The sequence below is a fragment of the Oncorhynchus mykiss genome, chromosome 9 (genome assembly GCF_013265735.2).
Source record: "Oncorhynchus mykiss isolate Arlee chromosome 9, USDA_OmykA_1.1, whole genome shotgun sequence".
In the NCBI taxonomy this organism is placed as follows: domain Eukaryota; kingdom Metazoa; phylum Chordata; class Actinopteri; order Salmoniformes; family Salmonidae; genus Oncorhynchus; species Oncorhynchus mykiss.
The window spans coordinates 63,578,386-63,604,018 of NC_048573.1; the positions used below are offsets into that span (position 1 = coordinate 63,578,386).

The 25,633-nt window shown below is 42.8% G+C and overlaps 1 protein-coding gene across 2 annotated transcripts in view; it reads left to right on the top strand.

Annotated features, from left to right (window-relative positions):
- The window catches only part of LOC110532619 (potassium voltage-gated channel subfamily G member 1-like), a 36,384-nt gene extending 12,799 nt beyond the window's left edge, over window positions 1–23,585 (top strand). The window contains exons 2-3 of one of the 2 annotated variants that reach the window (XM_021616676.2): window positions 18,875–19,768; window positions 21,272–23,585. In XM_021616676.2, the coding sequence (XP_021472351.2) occupies window positions 18,962–19,768; window positions 21,272–22,039 (1,575 nt within the window). In that variant the 5' untranslated portion in view covers window positions 18,875–18,961 and the 3' untranslated portion in view covers window positions 22,040–23,585. Of the gene's footprint in view, window positions 1–18,726; window positions 19,769–21,271 lie in introns of those variants that run through there. The other variant, XM_036988638.1, reaches the window with a different exon arrangement.
- Window positions 23,586–25,633: the final 2,048 nt, after the last annotated feature.

The window sequence follows — 25,633 nt, forward strand, 5'->3', positions numbered from 1 at the left end:
ATCTGGGGAGTTCTAAGGGCATGAAGGAGGACAAGGACTAAGAGAAATTGAGAAAATTATGATCTTTCCCATTGATGGCCTAACATTTTCTGAGAGTGGGAACTGTCTACTGAAATAAATACATAACCACTGCAAGAAAGGACATTTCCTTAGATTAACGTCAAAAGGTTCCCCAGTGCACACAAAATAAAACTAATTTCAAGAAAAATATATATTATTATTATTTCACCTTTATTTAACCAGGTAGGCTAGTTGACAACAAGTTCTCATTTGCAACTGCGACCTGGCCAAGATAAAGCAAAGCAGTTCGACACATACAACAACACAGAGTTACACATGGAGTAAACAAACATACAATCAATAATAAAGTAAAAAAATCTATATACAGCATGTGCAAATGAGGTAGGATAAGAGAGGTAAGGCAATAAATAGGCCATGGTGGCGAAGTAATTACAATATAGCAAGTAAAACACTGGAGTGGTAGGATGTGCAGAAGATGAATGTGCAAGTATAGATATTGGGGTGCAAAGGAGCAAGATAAATAAATACAGTATGGGGATGAGGTAGATTGGATGGGCTATTTACAGATGAGCTATGTACAGGTGCAGTGATCTGTGAGCTGCTCTGACAGCTGGTGCTTAAAGCTAGTGAGGGAGGTAAGTGTCTCCAGCTTCAGAGATTTTTGCAGTTCGTACCAGTCATTGGCAGCAAAGAATTGGCTTTGGGGGTGACCAGTGAGATATACCTGCTGGAGCGTGTGCTACGGGTGGGTGCTGCTATGGTGACCAGTGAGCTGAGATAAGGCAGGGCTTTACCTAGCAGAGACTTGTAGATAACCTGGAGCCAGTGGGTTTGGCGATGAGTATGAAGCGAGGGCCAGCCAACGAGAGCATACAGGTCACAGTGGTGGGTAGTATATGGGGCTTTGGTGGCAAAACGGATGGCACTGTGATAGACTGCATCCAATTTGTTGAGTAGAGTGTTGGAGGCTAATTTGTAAATGACATCACCGAAGTCAAGGATCGTTAGGATGGTCAGTTTTACGAGGGTATGACTAGCAGCATGAGTGAAGGATTAAAAATATTGCATGAAGGGTTTTCATCAAAGTAAGAGTCACAGGAGAGATAAAATGGTTTTCATTAACATTTCATAATCATAAAATAAAATATTTGGTCAAATTATGCATTTTGTGTATGGTTCCCTAGAAAGACGGGTGGCTCATCTTACCCCTTTGGCTCAACTTACCCCACTCTCTCCTTATACATTATACTGTACGAAAAATGTAAAGTAGTAGTATTGTGTGGATTAAAGTAAATGACGTTTGGATATGGTGGACAATGTTGAAGGCTAGCAAAACAATTATAGCCCTGGAGATATTTATTGTGCCAATGTATTCAGAATTTATTAAATCCACCCACTTGCATCATAAAAGGGCCTTTTTTCGATTCCGCAATTCATAAGCATAAGGTTTGCTCCAGGCGTTGATTCTAGCCTGCATAAAAAAACTGATTTGAAAAGAGAGGAGAGAGAGAGAGACATAGTGAGAAAGAGAGAGAGAGAGATAGAGCAAGTGAGCCAGAGAGAGGGGAAGAGAGAGTGAGTGACAGACAGAGCTCAGTATCTCTGTGGTCAAAAATCCATTTCACATAACGTGTGGAGAAACAGAGAAAATGGTCTATAGAGAAACCAGTCTATAGTAGAGGGTGAAAAAAATCTCTCTGCTCATATCAAGTAGACAGGATTATTAAATAATGACAGAGAATACAAAACTAATCAAAGCAACCAACAGTATGATAAATAAGATATATGATTTGCTTAATTCAACCTCGGTGTGAGTTTTATATTTAACAGACCGAGATTCTGTTTTAAATGCCAAATATTTCATTAATAAGAGATTTGAAAAATTTAGACTCAGTTTCGGTAATTTGATCTAAACTGAACATGAATGTGTCTAGCTTAAAAATAATTTAAGACAATGTATTTAGGGTCCTCCTGAGTGGCGCAGCGGTCTAAGGCACTGCATTACAGTGCTAGAGGCATTAATACAGGGTCCATTCGTGGGTCCGTAGTACATTTGGCCCAGCATCGTCCCACTTAAGGGAGGGTTTGGCCGGAGGGGCTTTATTTGGCTCATCGTGCTCTAGTGACTCCTTGTGGCGGGCCGGGTGCCTGCGGGCTGACCCCGGTTGCCAGTTGAACAGTGTTTCCTCCTACACATTGATGCAGCTGGCTTCCGGGTTAAGCTGCCGGGTGTTAAGGCGGGTCATGTTTCGGAGGACGCATGACTCCACCTTTGCCTCTCCCAAGCCCGTTGTGGAGTTGCAGCGATGAGACAAGATTGAAATTGGGGAGAAAAAGGGGCTAAAATATTAAATAAAAAATCTATGATGCATTTAAGCTTTGTATAGTTAATAAACTATAATGTACTTGTGTTTACACAGACTTCTCTGAAACCTTTTACTCATTACCAAACCAATGACCTCTGAAAGCTAACAGAAACGTCAATGTTGATTCAAAGTGTGACCAGAAAATGGCACCAAATAAGGATCACTTAGGATCAACTTCATATTTGTCACATTACGATGGCCTGAATGGCACAATTCCAGGATCTCAGTCATAGCCTTCATTAGACACATAAAGTATGTTGCTCACTATATTTCCCAAGCAATTTCAGTCACATTCTCAAGGTACTGTTGGAAATCTGCTTCATTCGTGTTGCATTTCAAAGCCACAGTCAATCCTATATTTCTCAGACCCTTGAAATGTTCTGGTAGTGCTTTCCAAAGACAGTTTGAGTCAGTTTCTCGAGGCACAGTTGGAAATGCATGAGCACTGCAGACAGAGGGAATCACAGCCCAGGCCAGTGACTCACAAGCAATCTGGAGAGAACATGCCCTGTGGCAAAGCTGCGATAGATAGCATGGCATAGAGCCTGCACAGAGAGGCACATCGAGAGAGGGCCAGACCTCACCCGATCTGGTGGAAAGAGAAAAATGTATCTGGCTCTGTGTTGTTTCATCTCTTTCTCCGAGGTCCCTGGGAAATACAAATCTCCCTGAAGGAGGTGTTTAAAGGCACAACAGAGTTCTAAAACACCACAACTACAAGGGTTCTCCTGTGACTGGAGACACCTGTTACTACTGGCCCTAGAGAGTAAACAAAACTGGAGAATATAAGGCTTTTATCTATCGTATCTTTGCCATCCATGTCTTTGGGCTAAGAAGAGGAGAGGAATTTTTAAGATAATTTATTTGAGAATTTTGACCGTCGGAGCATGACGAATAAATAACTAATTGTTCTGCAATTTAGAGTGGAACACATGTTTACTGTCTTTGGGCAAAGAAGAGGAGAGGATTTGAAGTATGCCTCAATAACTTCTATTCTTGATTTTTATCAGTATAATATCCTTGGAGCATCAATAAATTAGTAATTTTCATGAAAGATTTACTGGATATTTAGGATTTTAGAAGCAGATGGGATATGGTTTGTTGAAACTAAAATGGTCTATTTGTTATACTTTTGTGGTATTCCATAAAGACAGAGAATGATGTTGGGAGTCACTGCAGTGTCATAGAGCTCACCAGCTTTTCGTCCTAAAAACCGGGAATGAGTTCGTTCAATCATTCCTATGGGGAAATTAATGGAGTTTTGGGATAAATGCAGAAAATAAGGTCTGAGGTTAACACAGGCTAAGGAGATTGTATACGTTTTGTTCTATGAGATATCAGTCAGCTAACATGGACTTTATGAATTATGAGGTCTTTATGTTCTTTATGTGCTCATTGTGATTACATACAGTGCCTTGCGAAAGTATTCGGCCCCCTTGAACTTTGCGACCTTTTGCCACATTTCAGGCTTCAAACATAAAGATATAAAACTGTATTTTTTTGTGAAGAATCAACAACAAGTGGGACACAATCACGAAGTGGAACGACATTTATTGGATATTTCAAACTTTTTTAACAAATCAAAAACTGAAAAATTGGGCGTGCAAAATTATTCAGCCCCTTTACTTTCAGTGCAGTAAACTCTCTCCAGAAGTTCAGTGAGGATCTCTGAATGATCCAATGTTGACCTAAATGACTAATGATGATAAATACAATCCACCTCTGTGTAATCAAGTCTCCGTATAAATGCACCTGCACTGTGATAGTCTCAGAGGTCCGTTAAAAGCGCAGAGAGCATCATGAAGAACAAGGAACACACCAGGCAGGTCCGAGATACTGTTGTGAAGAAGTTTAAAGCCGGATTTGGATACAAAAAGATTTCCCAAGCTTTAAACATCCCAAGGAGCACTGTGCAAGCGATAATATTGAAATGGAAGGAGTATCAGACCACTGCAAATCTACCAAGACCTGGCCGTCCCTCTAAACTTTCAGCTCATACAAGGAGAAGACTGATCAGAGATGCAGCCAAGAGGCCCATGATCACTCTGGATGAACTGCTGAGGTGGGAGCTGAGGTGAGAGACTCTGTCCATAGGACAACAATCAGTCGTATATTGCACAAATCTGGCCTTTATGGAAGAATGGCAAGAAGAAAGCCATTTCTTAAAGACATCCATAAAAAGTGTAGTTTAAAGTTTGCCACAAGCCACCTGGGAGACACACCAAACATGTGGAAGAAGGTGCTCTGGTCAGATGAAACCAAAATTGAACTTTTTGGCAACAATGCAAAACGTTATGTTTGGCGTAAAAGCAACACAGCTGAACACACCATCCCCACTGTCAAACATGGTGGTGGCAGCATCATGGTTTGGGTCTGCTTTTCTTCAGCAGGGACAGGGAATATGGTTAAAATTGATGGGAAGATGGATGGAGCTGAGACTGGGACGGAGATTTGTCTTCCAAAAAGACAATGATCCAAAACATAAAGCAAAATCTACAATGGAATGGTTCAAAAATAAACATATCCAGGTGTTAGAATGGCCAAGTCAAAGTCCAGACCTGAATCCAATCGAGAATCTGTGGAAAGAACTGAAAACTGCTGTTCACAAATGCTCTCCATCCAACCTCACTGAGCTCGAGCTGTTTTGCAAGGAGGAATGTAATCGCAGCAAAAGGTGGCGCTACAAAGTATTAACTTAAGGGGGCTGAATAATTTTGCACGCCCAATTTTTCAGTTTTTAATTTGTTAAAAAAGTTTGAAATATCCAATAAATGTCGTTCCACTTCATGATTGTGTCCCACTTGTTGTTGATTCTTCACAAAAAAATACAGTTTTATATCTTTATGTTTGAAGCCTGAAATGTGGCAAAAGATCGCAAAGTTCAAGGGGGCCGAATACTTTCACAAGGCACTGTAAATGCTTAAAAATTCACAAAAGGTGATGTTAATCTTCATCAGCTATCTCACAGAACAAAACCTATAAGATCTCCTAAGCATATGTTTACCACAGGACATATTTTCAGCGTTTATTAGGAAATAAAAAATAAAAACATTATAAGCTTTGTCCATGAACCATGGTGGAGTTAGTGCCTACAAAAAGATGCTATTACTATTGCTCTCTATTGACCATCACAACAGTGGCCTTGTTCAAGCTGGTTTTGTTCAAGCTGTTGAGTCGATTCAAGATGCTGATCATTGTGACCTAAGTGTCTCTCCTCATCTTACACATATCCTTCTATTAGTAATGCTGGTTCCCTCTGTTCTTTAGAAACAACCAGTGGCAAACCAAACACAGATTCTTCCAATTGGATACCAAGCAGGCTAAATGTTACAGTGATGCTTTGCCAGAGAGGAATAGGCGAATGTCAATGTACTCCATAATCTTTGGCTTCGCTTGGGGTGGTTCACTCTAATGTGACAGGCGGGAAACAGAGAGAAGGCCAACAGTAACTGTAATCATTGGCTCAGAGGAACTGACAGTGCAGGTGCCTAATAACTATCCACTGACCGTGACGCACTCCGATCCATCCATTTTTAGAACCCCTTGGATCCTTCCTCACCCAGTGATTGGTGGCTGAAGACGCCTGCGCTCTGACATTAATTTGTCACAATTTGCGACTTGCTAACCTGCCTCTCCTTAATCACAATCATTTATTTAATTAGTTTGGACATAAGCCACAAGGCCCTCAGAGCCACTGATGAAGTGAATAGTTTTAATTTGTGGTTGGTCTTATGGCTGCACACTGAAATTTCTAAAAATTTAAATCCAATTTTGTTTTCTTAGTGGTATTTTTGGTTGTTATGGCGTTGCCAAGGAAAGTCTGTCAGGAATCAGAGAAATACTATTAGAACATTTATTGTAATCATTATAATCATAGGCATAACAAAACATTCAAACTGGAGTTTTTTGTCATGTTTTTTTTTTTACAGCTACAAAATGTATTGTGTTGTGGGATTGGTAGTGAGGGTATTTCACACATGACGGAAATTGAAGTGTTACAAAAGGCAATTTTATATAAAAACGTCCCCTTTTCAGGACCCTGTCTTTCAAAGATAATTCGTAAAATCCAAATAACTTCACAGACCTTCATTGTAAAGGGTTTAAACACTGTTTCCCATGCTTGTTCAATGAACCATAAAAAAATTATGAACATGCACCTGTGGACGGTTGATAAGACACTAACAACTTACAGATGGTAGGCAATTAAGGTCACAGTTATGAAAACTTAGGACACTAAAGAGGCCTTTCTACTGACTCTGAAAAACACAAAAAGTAAGATGCCCAGGGTACCTGCTCATCTGCGTGAACGTGCCTTAGGCATGCTGCAAGGAGGCATGAGGACTGCAGATGTGGCCATGGCAATAAATTGCAATGACCGTAAATTGCAATGTCCGAACTGTGAGACACCTAAGACAGCACTACAGGAAGACAGGACAGACAGCTGATCGTCCTCGCAATGGCAGACCACGTGTAACAACACCTGCAGAGCATTGGTACATCCGAACATCACACCTGTGGGACAGGTAGAGGATGGCAACAACAACTGCCCGAGTTACACCAGGAACGCACAATCCCACCATTAGTGCTCAGACTGTCCGCAACAGGCTGAGAGAGGCTGGACTGAGGGCTTGTAGGCCTGTAGTAAGGCAGCCTCTTCGAATTGGAGGTGGAGGGTCCGTCATGGTCTGGGGCGGTGTGTCACAGCATCATCGGACTGAACTTGCTGTAATTGCAGGCAATCGCGTTACAGAGAAGACATGTGGTACCCTTCCGGCAGGCTCATCCTGACATGACCCTCCAGCATGACGATGTCACCAGCCATACTACTCGTTCTGTGTGTGATTTCCTGCAAGACAGGAATGTCAGTGTTCTGCCATGGCCATGGTCGGATCTCAATCCCATTGAGCACATCTTGGACCTGTTGGTTCAGAGGGCAAGGGCCATTCCCCCCAGAAATGTCTGGGAACTTGCAGGTGCCTTGGTGGGAGAGTGGGGTAACATCTCACAGCAAGAACGGTCAAATCTGGTGCAGTCCATGAGGAGGAGATGCACTTCAGTACTTAATGCAGCTGGTGGCCACACCAGATGCTGACTGTTACTTTTGATTTTGACCCCCCCTTTGTTCAGGGACACATTATTCCATTTCTGTTAATCACATGTTTTGTTTAATGTTTTTTATTTCACCTTTATTTAACCAGGTAGGCTAGTTGAGAACAAGTTCTCATTTGCAATTGCGACCTGGCAAAGATAAAGCAAAGCAGTTTGACACATACAACAACACAGAGTTACACATGGAATAAACAAACATACAATCAATAACACAGTAGAAAACTCTATATACAGCATGTGCAAATGATGTAGGATAAGAGAGGTAAGGCAATAAATAGGCCATGAAGGCGAAGTAATTACAATATAGCAATTAAATGTTCATACAAATATTCACACATGTTAAGTTTGCTGAAAATAAACGCAGTTGACAGTGAGAGAACGTTTCTTTTTTTGTTGAGTTTAGTTGTAGAGAGTGTAGCTGTATAAAGCAGAGGTGATTGTACTGTTAAAAAGTGTTCAGTACATACATAGTTTTGGCCTTAGATACTACATGCAATCAATCCAGCCGTAAATGCTCTCGCTAACATATAGTCTGGAAAAATAAAAACAACTTCGGAAAAATCAATCAGCAGCATATTGTTCTCAGTTTGAGCAACTGTTATACAACGGATATTTGCTGTCAGAACATGGCTAGATTATTATCAATTCATCTAGACAAGTAATCTTGTTTAAAGATGTGTAAACTGCATCTTCATGTAACAGGGGCCAACAGTGTGGGTGTCGTGCTACACCATTCTATTGTAAAGATCCATTTGCTGTGACCAACCCGGGGGGAGGGGGTAACAGGGTTGGGGTTACCTCTGTTCTGCTGCCTCGACAGCTTAAAGGCCAGCCATCAAGAACAACAATGCAGTCAGAACCAATGTGGCAGGAATGTCCATATTAGGAAGAGTCGATAGTAACATTCTTGGCAGATTAGAAATCCATTTTTGTAAGCAGGAAGTCACCCCGCTGTGTTTGATGATGTCATATTGCTATCTGCGTTTGTGTATCTCTGTGTGTGTGTGTGTGTGTGTGTGTGTCTATTGTCTATAAGTGTTGTTATGCAAAGCTCCTGAAATAGAAGCAGTTTTCTAGAAGATCTTGATTCCCATCACAACCACCTCACCTTTGGCTCTGAATGTGTTTTCACTTGTGTTTTGGTTACAAGTAAATATTTCATTTCAACCCAGTGTTTTTCATGGGTACATGACTCCACTACATGATACATGGTTCCCCTCTGGCTGAATTGAACAAAGTGTGTGTGTGGTGACACGTAACAACAATTATTCACATTGACATATTTCACAATGACACCCCCTACATAATCAGAAGCCAGGATCATTTCAGCTTTTGTCAATCAAGCATCAACATCACAGTGAAATCATGTTGTTGCCTAAAATCCTGAGTCAGAATTTTTGATGCGCAAAACCCAAGCCATTTTATATGTTGATTAGACAAAGCTTTTATGTGCATTAATGGGAAATCAGCCACAATCAGTAACTGTTTCAAACATCCTGAATCGACCACTAAATGCAATAGTTTTTTTTGTTTTTGAGGCTTTTGCTCTGCTGTGACAATAATCTCTCCATTAGGGGCATAATGAGAAAAGACAGTAGGCTAAATCAATGATTTATTCATGTTTGTAGTGTTCGATGTTTCCCATAATTGTCACAACTCCCTGTACATTTGGTGCCATGTATGTTGTGGTATAGTGATGTACATTATGTCCACTTATACCGTGGGATTTTTGAAATCTTGTTTCTGATTGGCTTGAAGGGCATTCTAGGGCATGCATGATTTCCCTATAATGCCCAGCAATATTCAAAAGCTATGAAGTTCATTTTTACATGTTCTATGTTTAAGCTGCGTTTGAAAGTAGAATTGAAAACATTATTGGCATTGTTGAATTAAATTTTCATAACAGCAAGCTACTGTAGGAGGACTGATGGTTTGGTTCGCTAAGCTAGCAAGTCTGTTTGATTACCAAGGCTATAGCTATCTGATGCATTTTCTAGCTACTGCAGTGGATGGTGAACACATTTTTACCAGGAAATTAACACATTTCTAGTGGCAAATGTGTTAAATTATAGCCGTAGTATAAGCGGGATAATCAACTCAGAGTTCTATGCGTTCTTTGGAAAATAATGCAACTCCATGGAAGCTAGGTGCCACTCTGCTTAGGCTATGCATTGTGACTAACAACTTCCACGACATACTTTATTTTCCTTAGAACGCGTAGCTCCTCATTGATTATCCCTTACATGATTGTAAAATAATCCTTTTAAAAGTAGCAAAAATATATTACAGCTATGAAATTAACTCATCACTTCTTTGAATTAACGTATAAGTTAAATTGCAGGATACATATAGAATGTCAATTAGAAATCCTAACTATCAAGTACAATTTTCCCCCAATAAATAGCCCCATATGTCTAGTCCATATAACTTTAGCCAGTTAGCAATCACTAATCAAGCTATTGTGAATGACTGGGTAACCAGTGCAATAAAATGCAAATTAATTACTTAAAAATCATATCATGTGATTTTCTGCATATTTGTTTTAGATTCCGTCTCTCACAGTTGAAGTGTACCTATGATAAAAATTACAAACCCCTACATGCTTTGTAAGTAGGAAAATATGCAAAATCGGCAGTGTATCAAATACTTGTTCTCCCCACTGTACATACTCCAACCAGAAGACATGGACTACAGACAACATTCGCACTGAGCTAAAGGGTAGAGCTGCCACTTTTGAAGGAGCTTATAAGAAATCCTGCTATGCCCTCCGATGAACCATCAAACAGGCAAAGTGTCAATACAAGACTAAGATTGAATCCTACTACACCGGCTCTGACACTTGTTGGATGTGGCAGGGCTTGCAAACTATTACGATTACAAAGGGAAGCACGGCCGCGAGCTGCCCAGTGACACGACCCTACCAAATGAGCTAAATTACTTCTATGCAGACTTCCAGTCAAGCAACACTGAAGCACGCATGAGAGCACCAGCTGTTCCCGGACAACTGTGTGATCACGCTCTCCATAGATGATGTGAGTAAGACCTTTAAATAGGTCAACATTCACAAGGCCACAGGGCCAGACGGATTACCAGGACATGTACTCCGAGCATGCGCTGCCCAACTGGCAAGTGTCTTCACTGACATTTTCAACCTGTTTCTGACCGAGTCTGTAATACCAACATGTTCAAAGCAGACCACCATAGTCCCTGTGCCCAAGAACACCAAGGTAACAGGCCTAAATTACTTCTGTCCTGTAGCACTCACATCTGTAGTCATGAAGTGCTTTAAAAGGCTGGTCGTGGCTCACATCAACACCATTATCCGAGAAACCCTAGACCCACTCCAATTTGCATACTGCCCCAACAGATCTAAGGATGACGCAATCTCTATTGCACTCCACACTGCCCTTTCCCATCTGGACAAAAAGGAACACCTATGTGAGAATGCTATTCATTGACTACAGCTCAGCGTTCAACACCATAGTGCCCTCAAAGCTCATCACTAAGCTAAGGACCCTGGGACTAAACACCTCCTTCTGCAACTGGATCCTGGACTTCCATGGGCGACTCGTAGGTGGTAAGGGGAGGTAACAACACATCTGCCACGCTGATCCTCAACATGGCGCCCCTCAGGGGTGCATGCTCAGTCCCGTCCTGTACTCTCTGTTCACCCATGACTGCATGGTCAAGAATGACTCCAACAGCATCAGTAAGTTTGCCAACAACACAACAGTGACTGATCACCGACAACGATGAGACAGCTTAATGGGAGGAGGTCAGAGACCTGGCAGTGTGATGCCAGGATAACAGCCTCTCCCTTAAAATGATCAAGACAAAGAAGATTATTGTGAACTACAGCAAAAGGAGGGCCAAGCACGCCCCCAATCTCATCGATGTGGCTGTAGTGGAGTAGGTTGAGAGCTTCAATATGCTTGGTCTCTACATCACCAACAAACTGTTATGGTCTAAACACGCAAAAACAGTCAGGTAGAGGGCACAACAACACCTATTCCCCCTATGGAGACTGAAAAGATTTGGCATGGTTCCTCAGATCCTCAAAAAGTTATACAGTTGCACCATCGAGAGCATCCTGACTGGTTGTATCACCGCCTGGTATGGCAACAGCTCGGCCTCCGACCATAAGGCACTACAGAGGGTAATGCATACTGCCCAGTACATCACTGGGGCCAAGCTTCCTGCCATCCAGGACCTCTATAACTGGCGGTGTCAAAGGAAGGCCCTAAAAATTGTCAAAGATTCCAGCCACCCTAGTCATAGACTGTTCTCTCTGCTACCACATGACAAGCGATACAAAGCACAAAGTCCAGGTCAAAAAGGCTTATAACAGCTTCTACCCCAAAGCCATAAGACTCCTGAACAGCGAACCAAATGGCTAACCCCACTTTTTACACTGCTGCTACTCTCTGTTTATTATCAAATCAAATCAAATCAAATCAAATTTATTTATATAGCCCTTCGTACATCAGCTGATATCTCAAAGTGCTGTACAAAAACCCAGCCTAAAACCCCAAACAGCAAGCAATGCAGGTGTAGAAGCACGGTGGCTAGGAAAAACTCCCTAGAAAGGCCAAAACCTAGGAAGAAACCTAGAGAGGAACCAGGCTATGTGGAGTGGCCAGTCCTCTTCTGGCTGTGCCGGGTGGAGATTATAACAAAACATGGTCAAGATGTTCAAATGTTCATAAATGACCAACATGGTCGAATAATAATAAGGCAGAATAGTTGAAACTGGAGCAGCAGCACAGTCAGGTGGACTGGGGACAGCAAGGAGTCATCATGTCAGGTATTCCTGGGGCATGGTCCTAGGGCTCAGGTCCTCCGAGAGAGAGAAAGAAAGAGAGAATTAGAGAGAGCATATGTGGGATGGCCAGTCCTCTTCTGGCTGTGCCGGGTGGAGATTATAACAGAACATGGCCAAGATGTTCAAATGTTCATAAATGACCAGCATGGTCGAATAATAATAAGGCAGAACAGTTGAAACTGGAGCAGCAGCACAGCCAGGTGGACTGGGGACAGCAAGGAGTCATCATGTCAGGTAGTCCTGGGGCATGGTCCTAGGGCTCAGGTCCTCCGAGAGAGAGAAAGAGAGAAGGAGAGAATTAGAGAACGCACACTTAGATTCACACAGGACACCAAATAGGACAGGAGAAGTACTCCAGATATAACAAACTGACCCTAGCCCCCCGACACATAAACTACTGCAGCATAAATACTGGAGGCTGAGACAGGAGGGGTCAGGAGACACTGTGGCCCACTCCGAGGACACCCCCGGACAGGGCCAAACAGGAAGGATATAACCCCACCCACTTTGCCAAAGCACAGCCCCCACACCACTAGAGGGATATCTTCAACCACCAACTTACCATCCTGAGACAAGGCTGAGTATAGCCCACAAAGACCTCCGCCACGGCACAACCCAAGGGGGGGGGGGGGGGCAACCCAGACAGGATGACCACATCAGTGACTCAACCCACTCAGGTGACGCACCCCCTCCAGGGACGGCATGAGAGAGCCCCAGTAAAGCCAGTGACTCAGCCCCTGTAATAGGGTTAGAGGCAGAGAATCCCAGTGGAAAGAGGGGAACCGGCCAGGTAAAGACAGCAAGGGCGGTTCGTTGCTCCAGAGCCTTTCCGTTCACCCTCCCACTCCTGGGCCAGACTACACTCAATCATATGACCCACTGAAGAGATGATCTATGATCTATCTATGATCTATTATCTATGCATAGTCACTTTACCTCTACCTACATGTACATATTACTTCAAATACCTTGACTAACCTGTGCTCCGGCACATTGAATCTGTACCGGTAGCCCCTGTATATAGCCTCGCTATTTTTATTTTATTGTTGTTCTTGTAACGGCCGTTAAAAGAACTGGACCAATGTGCAGCGTGGTGAGCGTACATTTTCTATTTTATTCGAAATGACACCGACAAAACAATAAACAATACAAAATAAACCGTGAAGCTTAAAGCTATGTGCCATCAAACCAAGTTAACTTCCCACAAACACAGGTGGGAAAAGGGGTAAAAAAAGGGATTTGATTCATTTTTTTAACTAGTGAGAAATATATTTCATTGCTGAAAAAATCTGCGAGTTTGCTTCATTCACTATCATGCTAAACTATAAAATTAAATAATTTTCCCGTATCTAATTAATGTATATTACCCAACATTTTACCTCAGATTGGTGCACTCGCGACCCGTCATTCAGGGCAGACCCACCTGTTTTGAGCACTACCTGTTTAGCTAAAAAAAGTTAATAAAAAATATATACAGTACCAGTCAAAAGTTTGGACACAGCTACTCATTCCAGGGTTTTTCTATATTTTTACTATTTTATACATTGTAGAATAACAGTGAAAAAACTATGAAATAACACATATGGAACCAAAAAAGTGTTAAACAAATCTAAATATATTTTATATTTGAGATTCTTCAAAGTAGCCACCCTTTACCTTGATGACAGCTTGACACACACTTGGCATTCTCTCAACCAGCTTCATGAGGTAGTCACCTGGAATGCATTTCAATTAACAGGTGTGCCTTGTTAAAGGTTCATTTGTCAAATTTCTTTCCTTCTTAATGTGTTTGAGCCAATCAGTTGTGACATGGTAGGGGTGGTATACAGAAGATAGCCCTATATGGTAGTCCATGTTATAGCAAGAACAGCTCAAATAAGCAAAGAGAAACAAGTCCCTCAATATTTTAATACATGAAGGTCAGTCAATCAAGAAGTTTGAAAGTTGCAAAACCGTAGCAAAAACCATCAAGCGCTGTGATGAAACTGGCTCTCATGAGGACCACCACAGGAAAGGAAGACTCAGAGTTACCTCTGCTGCAGAGGACAAGTTCATTAGAGTTACCAGCCTCAGAATGAGTAGGTGTATATAGTAGGTGTATATATATTTTTGCATGTTATTTTGTCATTAATACATGTCACATATCAGTTTGCAAACAATGTACAAAAATGTATAATTCAGTTAATAAAGCTGCATACAAACATGGTCTCTTTTTGCTTTTTTGAGTAAGGCAGCTCCAAAATGCAGGTGTTTCAGCCTAGCCCAGTGCTTTCTGTGGTGGTGGGGCAGCCAGCGGAAAGTACAAAGTATAGGGGTTGGTAATGTTCGCTGAGATTGTCTCAGTATTCTGTCACTCATTGGGACACTACATCACCGCAATATCTACAGGTAGAGCTTGAAAATTCAAGCCCCTTGGGTGCTGCCATAGATTTACATTAGATGTGCCCATCCAAGAAGGCTCAAGGTCATTGGCCAGAGATAAAATTACATCAAATCATGTTATATCTACCGTAGCTTTGATTGGATTGATCATGTCAACATCATGCTTTCAAAATCTTAGTTAGCAAGCTAGACAAGCAGTTATCATCCTGCATCAAGTCTGCAATCTACTGGCAAATACTTTTCAATCCCTGTCATATGAAGAGAAATTATAGATAAAATGTATCAGTACTCATCGGTCATAAACATTACATAACAAGTTGGAAATTGCAAATTCAACAATGAGTGCTAAGGCGCCACTGCAGCCATGGTTCGATCCCAGGCTGTGTCACAGCCGGCTGTGACCGGGAGACCAATGAGGCGGTGCACAATTGGCGTCGTCCGGGTAAGGGGAGGGTTTCGCTGGCCGGGATGTCCTTGTCTCATCGTGCTCTAGCGACTCCTTGTGGCGGGCCGAGCGCCTGCAAGTGGACTTCGGTCATCTGCTGGCTTCCAGGTTAAGTGAGCAGTGTGTCAAGAAGCAGTGCGGCTTGGCTCTTGACCTTTGCTGAGTCCGTAGGGGTGAGACAACATCGTAATTACCAATTGGATATCACCAAAAAGGGGGTAACGCCACGGGCCAGAAAAGTTTGAATACATTGGCCATGCTGGCAATCCAGCATGACTTCTGTTGCGTTCAAAACAACTGGAAACTCAGACCTGGGAAATCTCAGACTTTAGTGAATTCAAGACAACTGGGAGCTCGGATCAAACTAGCTCTGACTGTGAAAATACAGAAAATAATTTTGAATGGTCATCCAACTCTGAATTCGAAGTCGGGATTTCAGGCCTCTTTCTAGAGCCCACAAGAAGGACCCCTGTGCCGCTTCCTGTTCAAGTGAGCAGAGCACAACAACGTGAGTGAAAAAAATGTATGCGTGCTGCTGCATAAATGATGAAATATGCCAGGGAGATATGTATACTGTAGCCAAGAAAGTAATACTAAGGGTATGTTGTGTAGTAAGCTGTTAGTAACCCATGTGCCTCACCCTAAACATTTGGTCCCTTTCCTCCCTCATAACTTAGCCTACTGTTCTGACTTGATGGTGCACATGTACTGTAGTCTATAGCCTGTTATAGAGAAATATAATCATTGAGTATTGTAAGAGCTTTCATTGTCTGCTTATATGCCCCCTTATTTATCCTCCAGTTCTGACTTGGTGTTCAGGGAGAATACTGTAATACTGTAGCCCATGTTATTAATTCAGTCGCTGTACATTTCAAAGGGCTGAACAAATAGTTATGTTGACTATGTCCATTCTAGCTCGCTCATTAATGTCTTAATCAAAATTACAGATTGCCTCGTATCTGCTCGTCGCCCCATTATGTCATAGTTTGTGCATGTCAATTGTCAGTAGAAACCACATTTTGTTTAAGCAAGTCAGCTATATAAGCTTTGTTTTTTAACAGCAGTGAATGAGGCTGAATGAACTGCCATGAAAATAAATAAATTACAGCGGTTTTTGGACTCATTCAGCAGTTTTTACCTGATTAAGGACAATACCATTGGAAATTTATGTTGAAAGTTCAATATATACTCCTAAAACTTAAATGTTTTATTGTCACATAGGTGCAGTGAAATGTGTTGTTTTACAGCAAGTCCGAACCGCAGGATAAATAAAGGGGCCATATAAGCAGACAATGAAAGCTCTTACAATATTAGATGATGACATTTCTCTAAAACAGACTATGGCCCACCAAGTCAGAACAGTAGGCTTAGTCATGAGGGGGAAAGGGACCAAATTATTAGGGTGAGGCACATAGGCTACTAATACCTTACTCCAGAACATACATTTAGTGTTACTTAGCTACAGTATACATATCTCCCTGGCATATTACATCACTTATGCAGCAGCATACAATACATTTTTGGACCTTCTTGTGCTGTGCTCACTTGAATAGGAAAGTGGTGCGACGGTCCATCATGGGCAAATCATTGTCATGAAAGTATGACATTCTCTGGATTTATGGTGCTTTCATTACAACTGGGAACAAGGTTGAATCAAGATGTCGGTGATCTTCAGGTCGGAGCGCTAAAAGAGGCCCGAGTTCCCGAGTTGGATGACTGTTCAAAACGTATTTTCCCAGTCGGAGCTCGTTATTTTCAGAGTTCCCAGTTGTCTTGAACTCACTGAAGTCTTTCCCAGTTCCGAGTTTCCAGTTGTTTTGAACACGGCAGAAGTCATGCTGGATTGACAGCATGGCCAATGTATTCAAACTGGCAAATCATGTTGAATGTTAATCCTTTTAAGCTTGGAAAGAGACCCTTAAACCCAGACTTGGACCACACACCCACTCCCCTTAATACCAGGCTAGTGAATGCCTTTCAATGCTTGCAGTTAGCCACTCATTCCTTCCAAACCACTCATTGTTGAATTTCCGATTTACATCTTGTTGTGTAATGTTTATGTCCAATAGTTGATGAGCACCGATATGTTATATCATTAATTTATCTTCATACAAAAAGGATTAAAAAGGCTTTGCTAGTTGATTGTGGACTTGATTCATGATTATGACTGCTAGCTTGCCAGCTAATTTTTGAAAGTATGATGTTGACATGATTAGTCCAATCAAAGCTACGGTGGATATAACATGATTTGACATCATTTTATCTGTGGCCAATGACTTTGAGCCTTCTTGGATAGGCACTTCTAATGTAACTCTGTGGTAGCACCTAAGGGGCTTACATTTTCGAGCTCTACACCTAGATTTTGTGGCGATGTAGTGTCCCTATGAGTGACAAAACATTGAGCAACTAGAGAACATTACGAACCCCTACGCTCCGTATTTTCCGCTGGCTGCTCCACCACCACCACAGAAAGCACTGAGCTAGGCTGAAACACCTGCATTTTGGAGCTGCCTTACCCAATCAAGAAAGCAAAAAGGAGACATATTTGTAGGTGGATTTATTAATTGAAAGATTTTTAATTTTTTTTTACATTGTTTTCAAACTGAAATGTGACACGTATTAATGGCAAAATAACATGCAAAATAGGCAACAACAAAAAACAATAGGTGTGGCACTGGTTCTGCCTACATAGAGAAATGTTCACCTAGTTGCATAGACAGGAATGAGCAGTTAGCTTCCCAGCCAGCTGATTGATATGCTACGAGCCAACTCAAAGAAGAAACAATATAAATGTAGCTAACTAGCAAGATACACTACCTAATGTACTGTAGGTCTTATTCAGTTAAATGCAAAGAAGTAATGTTAGGAAAAAGTAACTCCCCTAAAGTTTCAATTCTGGCGTCCCAGGCACGTGTTCTTCAGACAGAGGTTGAGGTTCAACTTCACGTGATATTATCTCAGAAAAAGTGGCACGATAACTTGTGGGGGAGGGGTGGAAGAGGACGTGGAGAAAATGTCCTTAAGTTTGATGTACTGTATGACATTAAGCTTCAAGCAAATACAAAAGACAGGGCCGGACTACTGCATTTGGGGCCCCGGGCCACTGACGAAAGAGGCTAACTATGCCTAAAGAATGTTGGGGGCTTATACTCTTAAAGGGATAGTTCCCCCAAATAACAAAATTACATATTGGTTTCCTTACCATGTAAGCAGTCTGTTGATAATGTATAACAGCAATCCATGCTTTGGTTAAGTTTACCTGGCAGTGGCTGGCAAGTCATAGAACCGATGTTAGCGTTTTTCGTGCATCATATTCAAATGATCTATAAGTGACTTTTGTTGAGCTTAACAATCCATTTTAGATTCTTTAGAACAATTTGGACATGATGCTCAAAAAAATGCTAATGTCAGTTCCATGACTTGAATGGGATTTGTTCCACAAAACGGGATGGGATTTATCATTTGGAAACCGTGCCAGGTAAACTAAACCAAAGCATGCATTATTGTCATACCATGTCCATAAACTGGTTACATGGTAAGGAAGCTAATGTAATTTTGTCATTTGTGTGAACTATCCCTTTAATGCAAGTGTCAAGAAATGTTTACATTCTAAAAAGCCATATTTCCCTCAAGAACCACAGGTTCTAACAAGGTTCTAACATCCTTTTAAGAGTATTTTTAAGAGTGTATAGTACATGATTTTTTATGTTTGTCCTTTCCCTCCTGAAGGTAAAGGTGTGTCCGTGAGAGGTTGACCACAGGAATGTGAGCTGCGGTGGGAGTGCACATGGAGGTTCTGTGCCTGTATAGGTAAAGATGACTCTGCTGGCAGGCGACGGCTCAGACTATGACTACAGTGCTCTGAGCTGTGCCTCCGATGCCTCCCTCCTCCTTCCTCAACCCCCGCCCCTGTCAGAGCAAGAGGCCCTCAAGGGGGCCTACTACAAACGGGCCCAACTTCTACCTGAGGACCCAGACCACCTCCTCACCAACTCCTCGCTCTCCGCTGCCCGTAAACTCCATGCCATTATCAATGTTGGCGGGCTGCGTTATCAATTACCCTGGACCACCTTGGAGGACTTCCCCCTGTCCCGACTTGGCCAGCTGCGCCTCTGCAGCAGCTTTGACGAGATCATGTGCGTCTGCGACGATTATGACATTGCCAGCAACGAGTACTTCTTCGATCGTTCGCCCTGTGCCTTCCGCACCATCCTGACCTTCCTGCGGGCCGGGAAGCTGCGATCCCTCAGGGAGATGTGTGCCCTCTCCTTCAGGGAGGAGCTGCTCTACTGGGGGGTCCCTGAGGAGAACCTAGAATGGTGCTGCCGCCGCCGCCTCATCCAGCGGGTGGAGGAGTGTGACGAGCTGGAGCGGGCAGCCCAGGAGGACGAGGAGGAGGAGCTGATGATGGACACCGAAAGCGGGCACCGCAGAGGCAGCGCCGCCCGGGCTACGGAGACCCGGATGGGACATTATATGAACAAGCTGAGAGACATGGTGGAGAGGCCTCACTCAGGCCTGCCAGGGAAGATCTTTGCCTGTTTGTCGGTGCTGTTTGTCACCATCACGGCTGTCAACCTGTCCATCAGCACCATGCCGGCCATGAGAGAGGAGGAGGAGCAGGTAGATGGACATCATGAGGACTAGGAAGCGTCAGCACAGGGCAACAGGACATACACTCTCACCATGGATATTACATAGTTATTACATATGGACATAATAATTACACCATACGTATTACATAATTACTAACATAGCCATTACATCAACACAGAATTATATTCCCCGAAATTTTTGATAACAAAGCCTGCACTTTGAAATTGTAAATAACTTTTTTTATATCAAAGCTCAAAGAGCATTTGGCAAGTAAAATTAATAATTGATTATGTGTGAGGGAATCAGACCACTCGTTTAATTTGCAAAGAAAACATTTGGAAAAGTCTCGTTCTAATCTAATTTAGGTGCTCATTATCATGGCTGACTTCAATCACTGTGGTAATTAACTTTTTCTGGCCTCAGTAGCCAGATAAAAAGAAAATAAATAGAAAATTGGAGTCACACACACACACATGCACACACCCGCACACACACACTGTACTTCACTGGTTTCATTGTGAGTTCTAGGAGAGTACTTTCAGGTGGAGAAAAAGAAATTAATTTGTCTTTAGCCTCAGTTACCTGTATGTAACCATTATGGAACATATTTTTGTACCCAGAAGGTAATTCATTACCCCAGAGGGGAATTACTTCATATGGGGCTCCAAAGGCTGGTACCTGAGCAGTGCATTCCAAAATTGTATCCCTGATGTATTATATTGTTACACAGTTAGAATTAATTGAAGAGGAGAATGTTGCTTTCTAAAAGCTGTTCTTTCTGAAAAAAAACTTATTGTACATACTGTGTAGATATGATACACTGGTATAAGTCATTTCCGACTGTGTGGGAGTGTTTCATAATAATACTGCGTGCTTTCTTCTGAAATAGAATCAACTCAAAGGCCATTTTATATTATATTGTATGTGTTTTGAATTGGTTAACAATTGAATATCAATTGAAACATCTTCACGAAAACAATTTATTAGAAACAACCTCCCAAATAATACATAACCATCGGGCTTGGAGAGGATTTTCTGGTGCTAACTACATTCAGGAGTTTTGTCAGGTTTTTGGTTCAGTACATTGCATTCTCATCTTTTATGTAGCTTAATAAAGCAACACCTACACTCACAACACCTCACTCTGAACAGAACCATCTGAGCAGTGAACAGAGAAGGTGCAATCTTGGAGTTTAACATGAAAAGATTGGCAACAAGCTGTGACTAGAAAATAAATGGTCTGTTATAAATAGAGTCTGTTTTTGATGCCCTGCAGTCTACAATTTGACATTTGTGGAATACAAATTGGTATACCACAATAATGTCCCTTAGATTTTAGGCAGCATAATAGCTCCCTCTAGTGTCTAACTACATCCTTGTAACAACAAAAGGTCCAAAATTACTTCAGAACAAAAGCCTACACACCCTGTGGCCTTATAGGACAAATGGTGAAGAATACTGTTGTATATGCTAGATGCATAATATTAGATGTATGTACAGGTGCTAACCAGTGTCTCCTGTGCCTCTTAGGGCAAGTGCTCCCAGATGTGCTACAACATCTTCATAGTGGAGACGGTGTGTGTGGGCTGGTTCTCCCTTGAGTTCACCCTGCGCTTCATCCAGGACCGGGACAAACTTGCCTTCCTGAGACGACCTCTGAACCTCATAGACGTGGTGGCAATCCTGCCCTACTACATCACCCTAGTAGTGGACAGCTACCAGGGGGAGAAGAAGCTGGGATCGGGCAGCAGTTACCTTGACAAGGTGGGTCTGGTGCTCCGGATCCTCCGTGCCCTGAGGATTCTGTACGTGATGCGACTGGCCCGCCATTCATTGGGCCTGCAGACTCTGGGGCTTACTGCACGGCGCTGCACGCGGGAGTTCGGATTACTCCTCCTCTTCCTCTGCGTGGCCATTGCCCTCTTCTCCCCGCTGCTCTACCTCATTGAGAACGAGATGGCTACGACCCACGAGTTCAGCAGTATCCCCGCCACCTACTGGTGGGCCGTCATTACCATGACGACAGTGGGCTACGGGGACATGGTTCCGAGGAGCATCCCGGGTCAGGTGGTGGCTCTGAGCAGTATCCTGAGCGGGATTCTTCTCATGGCGTTCCCAGTCACCTCCATCTTCCATACATTCTCTCGGTCCTATGTGGAGCTGAAGCAGGAGCAGCAGAGGCTACTGCAAAGACGGACACACTTCCTGTTACGCAGGAGGATAGGCGGGCTGGGGAGTAACATGTCGCTGGAGAGTGACTACCCCAGCTGTGGTTCCTCTGGGGCCAGGGACAACTGAGTAGGAGGAGGTGGAGGAGGAGGGATGATTAAAGGGCACAGCACACAAAGAAAATGAGAGAAAAAAGGGGTTAGAACTTGGCAACTTCATCTGTGAACAGGGAACCAAATGACTGAGGAGAATGAGAGAAGACGCAAAGCACAGACTATAGACAAAGAGACTATAGACAGAGAGACAAACTGAGAGTGATGAAATAGGGGTTAAGTAAGATTACCTGGCAATGCTCTGCTTCCATTTTATGAGTTTATTATTCTTCAATGGATGACGTCATCTCTGCCTACAGCATTATGATTTAACAGATGCGGGAAATGTTCCCAGAAATCAGAAGATCTGCACAATAGCAGAAAGAAGATTATAATAAACCATTTTAGATGATTGACATAACTGTACATCATATTCCATAAAGTAATTTATCAAAAATAACATGGACGTACAGTATAGGCTACATGTAATATGTGATCGATTTCTTATTCATTTTTGTGTCTCAATTGTAAAGTGTGAGTCCATAACCATATTTCTTAAGAGTTACTTGTATTGGAGGTGTATTGGTGCTCAGCACTGGGTTGCAATTTTCTGTATAAAACAATGAAGGAATGTGTATCTGTACGTAGTTATTATGTGCTCCGTCTCTCACAAATGTATTTCTAAAACCTAGTAATTTGTGTGTAAAAAAAATGGTACGTTTGTTTTATTTTTTGCTATTGATTGCTAAATGTTTTGAGCTTATTTTTCTCTTTAAAGTTTAACTGAACTTAGTCTGATCTGCCTCATGATTGCTTGGACTTATTTGTAATTTACTGACTTTTCTGCTATTTCCTAACCATTTATATGTCTATTTTCAAAACACAGCAAATTAAATCAAATCAAATCTAATTTGTCACATGCGCTTAATACAACAGCTGTAGACTTTACCATGAAATGCTTACCTACGAGCCCTTTAAGAACAATGCATTATTAAAAATTAAGAAACATTTTCTTAATGAAAAAAGAAAATAGTAACACAATAAAATAACAATAACGAGGCTATATAAAAGGAGTACTGGGTCAATGTTCAGGGGGTATGAGGTCGTTGAGGAAATTGAGATCATATGTACGTGTAGGTAACAGTTAAAGTGTCTAGGCAATCAGAATAGATAATAATAGGTAGCAGCAGCGTATATGTAGAGGGTGAAAGTGTGTCTATGTGTGTGTATGTGTATGTGTGTGTTGGTGTGTCAGTGTAGCATGTGTTAGTGTGTCGGTAGGGTCCAGTGAGTATGCATAGAGCCTGTGCAAGAGAGGCAGTGCAAAACAAAGGGAATCAATGCAAATACACCGGGTAGCCACTTGATTAAATGTTCAGAAGTCGCATGGCTTGAGGGTAGAAGCTGTTCAGGAGCCATTTGGTCCCAGACTTTGCGTTCTGGTACCGCTTGCAGTGTGGTAGCAGACAGAACAGTCCATGACTTTGGTAGCTGGAGTATTTGGCAATTTTTTTGGGCCTTCCTCTGACACCGCCTGGTATAGAGGTCCTGGATGGCAGGGAGCTTGGCCCCAGTGATGAACTGGCTGTACCCACTATCCTCTGTAGCGCCTTATGGTCAGATGCCAAGCAGTTGCCATAGCAAGCGGTGATGCAGCCAGTCAAGATGCTCTCAAATGGTGCAGCTGTAGAACTTTTTGAGGATCTGAGGGCCCATGGAAAATCTTTTCACTTCCTTAGGTCCTTAGTGATGTGGACACCGAGGACCTTGAAGCTCTCGACCCGCTCCACTATAGCCTTGTCTATGTGAATGGGAGGCATGCTCGGCCCTCAGTTTCCTGTAGTCCACGATCAGCTCCTTTGTTTTGCTGACGTTGTGAGAAAGGTTGTTGTCCTGGCACCACACTGCCAGGTCTCTGACCTACTCCCTATAGGTTGTCTCATCGTCGTCGCTTCCAGACAAACTAAACACCTTCTTTGCCCGCTTTGAGGATAATACAGTGCCACCGTCGTGGCTTGCTAACAAAGACAGCACCCCCCCTCCTTCACCGTGGCCAACGTGAGTAAAACATTTGAACTTGTTAACCCTCGCAAAGCTGCTGGCCCAGACGGCATCCCAAGCCGTGTCCTCAGAGCATGCGCAGACCACCTTTGCTGGTGTGTTTACGGACATATTTAATCACTCCCTATCCCAGTCTGTTGTCCCCACATGCTTCAAGATGGCTTCCATTGTTCCTGTACCCAAGAAGGTAAAGATAACTGAACTAAATGACTACCGCCCCGTAGCACTCACTTCTGTTATCATGAAGTGCTTTGAGAGGCTAGTCAAGGATCATATCACCACCACCTTATCGGCCACCCTAGACCCACTTCAGTTTGCATACTGCCCCAACAGGTCCACAGACCCTATCCCACCTGGACAAAAATAATACCTATGTAAGAATGCTGTTCATTGACTACAGCTCAGCATTCAACACCATAGTGCCCTCCAAGCTCATCATCAAGCTGCAGGCCCTGGGTCTCAACCCCGCCCTATGCAACTGGGTCCTGGACTTTCTGACCGGCCACCTCCAGGTGGCGAAGGTAGTAAACAACATCTCTACTTCGCTGACTGTCAACACTGGGGCCCACAAGGGTGTGTGCCCAGCCCTCTCCTGTAATCCTTGTTCACCCACGACTGTGTGGCCATGCATGCCTCCAACTCAAATCATTAAGTTTGCAGACGACACAACAGTTGTGGGCTTGATCACCAACAATGACAAGACAGCCTACAGGGACGAGGTGAGGGCACTCGGAGTGTGGTGTCAGGAAAACAACCTCTCACTCAATGTCAACAAAACAAAGGAGATGATCATGGACTTCAGGAAACAGCAGAGGGAGAACCCCCTTATCCACATCGAAGGGACAGTAGTGGAGAAGGTGGAAAGTTTTAAGTTCCTGGGCGTACACATCACAGACAAACAGAAATGGTCCACCCACACAGACAGTGTGGTGAAGGCGGAACAGCGCCTCTTCAACCTCAGGAGGCTGAAGACATGTGGCTTGTCATCCAAAACCCCGACAAACTTTTACAAATGCACAATTGAGAGCATCCTGTTGGGCTGTGTCACAGCTTGGTACGGCAACTGCACCGACCTCAACCGCAAGATTCTCCAGAGTGTGGTGCGGTCTGCACAACGCATCACCAGGGACAAACTACCTACCCTCCATGACACCTACAGCACCCAATGTCACAGGAGGTCAAAAAGATCATCAAGGACAACATCCTACAGCACCCAAGGCCAAAAAGATCATCAAGGACAACAACCACCCGAGCCACTGCCTGTTCACACCGCTAACATCCAGAAGGCGAGGTCAGTACAGGTGCATCAAAGATTCAACCGAGATTTCAACCTAGAGATTGAAAAACAGCTTCTGTTTCAAGGCCATCAGACTACTAAACAGCAATCACTAACTCTGAGAGGTTGCTGCCCACATTGAGACCCAATCACTGGACACTTTAATAAATGGATCACTAGTCTCTTTAAACAATGGCACTTTAAATAATGACACTTAATAATAGCATAATAATGTTTACATATGTTACATTACTCATATCACATGTATATACTGGATTTTATACCATCTATTGC